The 6000-nt window shown below is 46.0% G+C and overlaps 1 protein-coding gene across 2 annotated transcripts in view; it reads left to right on the top strand.

Annotated features, from left to right (window-relative positions):
• Positions 1-268: 268 nt before the first annotated feature.
• Positions 269-6000, top strand: part of CGRRF1 (cell growth regulator with ring finger domain 1) — a 28102-nt gene continuing 22370 nt past the window's right edge. Inside the window, exon 1 of one of the 2 annotated variants that reach the window (XM_005905052.2) lies at positions 269-467. In XM_005905052.2, coding sequence (XP_005905114.1) covers positions 364-467 — 104 coding nt within the window. In that variant the 5' untranslated portion in view covers positions 269-363. The remainder of the gene's footprint in view (positions 468-6000) is intronic. The other variant, XM_070377812.1, reaches the window with a different exon arrangement.

Raw genomic sequence — 6000 nt, 5'->3', positions numbered from 1 at the left:
CGGCACCAATATCTCTTCAGACTTTGCTGCAGAAAACCGTGGACCGCTAGGACAAACAGCCAAAGAACACGCCCGCTGGATACCAAATCCGGGATCCGGGGGCGGGGCGGGGCGAAGCCAGTAACTCGGCACTGGAGCGGGAGGGGCGGGGCGAGCCCTGCAGGCGACCTCGTGATTGGCACGCAGGCTCCCGCTCCCGGTGAGGCTACCCCTATCTCTAGCCTGCTGGAACGCTAGGCTAGTGCGGATCTACAAAGTTTGTCCACTCCGGGGCACCGTAGTGACTTTTACGCTGGCGGAGAGGGCCCGACTGGGCTAGGCTGGGCTGGCCGGCGGGAGCCCGGCTCAGCTTAGGATATCCTGATGGCTGCGGTGTTTCTCGTAACGCTCTATGAGTACTCGCCGCTTTTTTACATCGCGGTGGTCTTTACCTGCTTCATCGTGACCACCGGCCTGGTGTTGGGATGGTAAGAATACCCAGGGCTAAGGGCAAGTGGCGTCGGGGCGGACAGCCAGGGAGATGAGTAGCGGCGGGCTGCAGGGTGACTGCTGGACTGGGGCTGTAGGAGAGCCGGTGCTCAGGGCTCCCACCGGCTCAGGAGGAAAACTAGGTGGACACCGCACCCGCACCACTGCCCTGCATCATCGTCCGATCCCCGTCGCTGCGGGTATCTGGGGATGGTGCAGGATTGAGGTATTTTACTCAGCTTTGTTTCTAGGTGATAAAGTAGCCAGTAAGGGCTTGGTCTTGGTGTGAGGATAGAGAGGCTGTCCAACAGGCTTCTGTCCGGATTTGGGGCCTACTGTGTGCCCGGAGTGAGCCCGTCATCAGCGGTACAGTGCTCAGACGTGGACAGTAGACCCAGTTGTTCGTTGCTCTTCTGACATGAACTGAGCATTTGCCGTGAGATCTTCGAGTGTAATTTATAACTGAACTCTGTGCCGTTTGAGAATGTAATGATTTCTACACACATTCCACACCTTTTGAACGCTGAAACTATAAAGACATAATTTTAGAGCTGGAAGAGACCTCAGAGATAAGTTACAGTAAGGCATAAGGGCACTTCACCTATTGGAGACTAGGAGAGTAGACTGTTAGCTCATCCGTGAGCCATTCTAGCTCAGAAATTCTAAAATTTCTCTCTCGAAGAGATGCCACTGTGTCTTATAATACAGCTAGCTGAAACCATCTTACAGGCCCATCCTTTGAGAAGAGAGACAGGAGCTGGATTTTGAAGAGTGAGTATTTTGAAAAAGAAATGGAGCTAAACGTGTATAGTAGAGAACAGAAGGCATTTCAGAGATTACATGAGCAAAGGGTCGGAGGAGACATGCTAGTGAATAGAGCAGGCTGTGTAATATGAGTTTTAAAATACCCTTTGAGCATGTATATGTGATTACTTTGGGCTTCCCAGGTGGCTCAGTGGTAAGAATCCACCTGCCAATGCAGGAAATGCAGGAGATGTGGGAGATCTGGGAGGAAGATCCCCTGGGATGGGAGATCCCCTGGTGGAAGAAATGGCAACCCACACCAATATTCTTGCCTGAAAACTCCCATGGACAGAGGAGCTTGGGGGGGCTACAGTCTGTGAGGTTACAAAGAGTCGGATACCACTGAGCAACGGAGCACGCATATGTGATTACTTTAAAGAAAGAACACAAACTCTTGTCAATTTCTGAAAATATGCCATCTTTAGGAACTAAGTAAAGTTTTTAACATTTTCACACTGCTTTCCATGCTGTCAGGAGTTGATTATAAAATTCTTTCTTGGTTGGTGGGGGAAGAATAGGACCAATTTTACACAATTTGATATTCTTGACATCAGAATTTCTTGCTGTTGTTCATTTCAAGAAAGTTTGTAATTGGATTTAGGAAGATGTTGTCTAAGTGAGAAGTGATGTCTAAACACGAGATTTTTATTGGCTATACTGTTGCTGTCTTCAAGAGTATAATTTTCCTCCATTAAGGAAAATAAGTAACCAGTTGATAATTGCATAATATCCTTAAATTTTAATTTTCAATCAGCCTAATAATTTTAAAATTAATTTTCAGTTGGCCTGATTCAACTAATTAGAGATTGTGGATGTCTATCTTTAGTAATGGGAGGAGGAAAACGAGTAAAGACCTATTGATAGTGATGGTGGTATTTGTGAGTGAAGGGTAGTTCAGAACCTCGTGCTGGGATGGTGAAGAGACAGACTTTGGAGTCAGACAGGTTCAAATCCTGGCTCTGCCAAATTTGAGACTTGGTTTGAAAAGTTAATCATTATCCAAACACTCCATTTAAGTATGACTTTTCCCTGGTGGCTCAGAGGTTAAAGCATCTGCCTGCAATGCAGGAGACCCGGGTTCAATCCCTGGGTCGGGAAGATCCCCTGGAGAAGGAAATGGTAACCCACTCCAGTATTCTTGCCTGGAGAATCCCATGGACGGAGAAGCCTGGTAGGCTACAGTCCATGGGGTTGCAAAGAGTCGGACACGACTGAGCGACTTCACTTTCACTTTCTTTACAAGGATGGAGGCCCAGATAGTTGTAGAACTTCGAGAAGTCTGAATTAAGCATGGCTGAGGCCACAAAACTATATAAGTGCCAGTCACTTCCATCCTGATTTGGCCGTAACAGTCATCTTAAGCTTAATCCAGCCATTCTCTCCATATGGATTAGCTTTGCCCATGTAGATAACCTTATTATTATTATTTTAAACTAGTGTTCACAGTGAAGGTCATCTAGAGCTCCTCAAAGTAATTTTCTAATAGTACCCCCAGGCAGAAGGCAAATGCATTAATCCACTATGCTTTTTCACTGTGCTTGTCATTGTCTTTAAGCTCCCCCAATATAATTCCTATTGGTCATCTGTCTGCTCTGTCATGGTTCTTACCTCAGTACTGCTTTGCATTTCTGTCCCATTGCTTAGTTCCTTTCCCCGTCTTTTGCACTGTGTGGGAGTAGAGAAAGAACAGGAGCACCTGACTGTTGGAATCCCAGTACCAGTAGCAAAGAATAACACAACTGAAAGTACTGAATTTCTATTTAACTACATGATGGTTTCTGTGAGCTCTAATACTCAGATTTATCAAGCTCTAGCTATTTTGCCAGGCAGTGTGCAGAAAGGAGGCCAGGGTGCCATATACATCCTTAAATAGTTTCAGGTAATTCGTGACCCTGACTCTGCAGTTGTGCTCTGCTTCCTCTTGACTGCAGATTATTAAGCTATTATCCTTCTGTACTTTGCTTGGTGACTGTGGGGCAGAACCTCTAAAGACCTTTCTTCTTTGCTAGCTCACTGCTTCCATGAGGCTTTGCCAGTAGGGGAAGGGAGTAGAAGGTTAGAGGAGGACAGAAGGACTTGCTGCTTCCTGCTTGATTATTTTCCTCCTCTGTCTCACCACAGCCCTGGTGCCTCCCTCTGGCCTTAACAGTGGGTCACAGTTTATAGTTTTCTCCGCTCTTAGAACTAGCCTCATTGTTGCTGCTGCTGCTGCTGCTAAATCACTTCAGTCGTGTCCGACTCTGTGCGACCCCATAGACGGCAGCCCGCCAGGCTCCCCCGTCCCTGGGATTCTCCAGGCAAGAACACTGGAGTGGGTTGCCATTTCCTTCTCCAATGCATGAAAGTGAAAAGTGAAAGTGAAGTCGCTCAGTCGTGTCCGACTCTTCTCGACCCCATGGAATGCAGCCTACCAGGCTCCTCCGTCCATGGGATTTTCCAGGCAGGAGTACTGGAGTGGGGTGCCATTGCCTTCTCCGATAATGAGGCTAGGAAATGGCAACCCACGCCAGTGTTCTTGCCTGGAGAATACCAGGGACCGGGGAGCCTGGCGGGCTGCCGTCTATGGGGTCGCACAGAGTCGGACACGACTGAAGTGACTTAGCAGCAGCAGTAGCAGTAGCAGCCTCATTATACCCCTCCAAAGATTTCAGTACACCTTCCTCAGATCTGAGTCCCAGCTGCTCGGAGGTCTTTCCTCCAAATCTCTAAGCAGTAGGAATCCTCTCTGCTCTGTTCTGTGTCCTGGGAGTGATAGTTGCTTCCCACTGTAACTAATTCTGTGATACTCAGCGTCTCCCTTTTGCCTTTTCAGTTCTTCAACATCTGGCTAACAAATTTTTATATTAAATTATCTGTTAAAATGCTGATGTGGCTTTGGTTTCTTGACTAGACTGATAAATATTAATATATTGATTAAGAATTTGTTACTCAGAATGGGATCTGGGGGGGAAATCCTTTAAGGTTGGGATTTGGATTTGGTCATTTCTTCAGCCCCGTGCCAATGGGAAATAAGACTCTAGTAATCCATGGTATGGATTGGCATCATGATTAATCAGCTTACTGCCTTTTTTGCTTGTGATTAATGATTTCTGAAGCTAAGTGCCTTGGGGGACCAAGTGGCTGAAGTACATGACCATTATGGGAGCAGTGATACTGCAGAGACTGGGGGAAGGATGGAAAGGTTGCTCGTGGGGCCACTGGAGCACTTACAGAAAGGAAATGACATGTTCATGTCTTTAAACACTCAGATCAAGTCTTAGTCAGAGAATCACAGTTTTTATGATGCTAAAGCTCTTTACTTCATGTAGCCACAAAGCTTCACAGTTTTAATTGTGCTGGTATTAGAATTGCATAGCCTTGCCAATGTCCTGTTTAGGACAATGACTAGGAAAGAGTCAGAGCCCTGAAACTTGCAATGGCAACATCTAAATGCACTTAGATAGAGCTGAGAATCTTGAAACTCCAGTCACTCTGTGTGCCTCCCTTGTTGATGGAAGCAGCTTGCTTTCCATGTCTGAGAAAACTAGCCTTGTCTTGCTTGTAGGTCCTGTAATACATCTCCTAGGGCAGCTGCTTTGCAAACAGTGTCTATACTCAAAACCTACCTCTGTAACCGTTTGTCGCTAGGCCCAGATCTCTTCATGTTCCACAGAACAGGGACAAAAACCTGACCTAGTTAGAAAGAACCAAGCCTCTGAAAGAATAACAAAAGTTGGCTAATTTGTATCCATGAGAATTTGGGAAGTATGTGTGGGAATGAAGTGTAAATATATTAGGCCAAGGAGGGTAGAATGTAACAATGGATCAAGTTACATTTATTGATCTGGATATATTCTTAAAAAATTCTGACTTTTAAGTGTTAACTTGTATATGGTTGACTGAAACTTGAACTAAGAGCTGCCCTGTATACAGAGTCTGACACGACTGAAGTGACTTAGCAACAGCAGCAGCAGCATATTTAGTAAAGTTGAGATGCTAGAACTTTCCTGGCATAATGAAGAGGAAATCTGAGGGCTTAGGAAGATAGGAATATTGGACTGGATTTATTATGTGCCACCTGCATACCTATCCTCTTACTGCATCCTTCAGCATGGCCTAGAAGACACATTTCACAAAGGCGCTAAGGAGAGACTGGTAGCCTTAAACATCTCTGGTGCCTGTCCACTGTAGGGCTTTTATGATGTGGGAGATGCTGCCATTCGGGTGGACCTCCTGATCTGAAGTGAAGTGACAACACATAACCACAGGAGTCAACGTGGACTTCTATCCCTTAATGGGCAGTGGAGGACAATGCAGAGAATGATTTGGCCCACAAGGATCTTTGGAAAACTCAGAAGTGGCCACAGGACTGGAAAAGGTCAGTGTTCATTCCAATCCCAAAGAAAGGCAATGCCAAAGAATGCTCAAACTACCGCACAATTGCACTCATCTCACACGCTAGTAAAGTAATGCTCAAAATTCTCCAAGCCAGGCTTCAGCAATACGTGAACCATGAACTTCCTGATGTTCAAGCTGGTTTTAGAAAAGGCAGAGGAACCAGAGATCAAATTGCCAACATCCGCTGGCTCATGGAAAAAGCAAGAGAGTTCCAGAAAAACATCTATTTCTGCTTTATTGACTATGCCAAAGCCTTTGACTGTGTGGATCACAATAAACTGTGGAAAATTCTGAAAGAGATGGGAATACCAGACCACCGGATCTGCCTCTTGAGAAATCTGTATGCAGGTC

This window comes from Bos mutus, chromosome 10 (genome assembly GCF_027580195.1).
Source record: "Bos mutus isolate GX-2022 chromosome 10, NWIPB_WYAK_1.1, whole genome shotgun sequence".
NCBI lineage: Eukaryota > Metazoa > Chordata > Mammalia > Artiodactyla > Bovidae > Bos > Bos mutus.
Note: the sequence above shows the minus strand (reverse complement) of the source record. Positions and strands in the feature narration are given on the sequence as shown.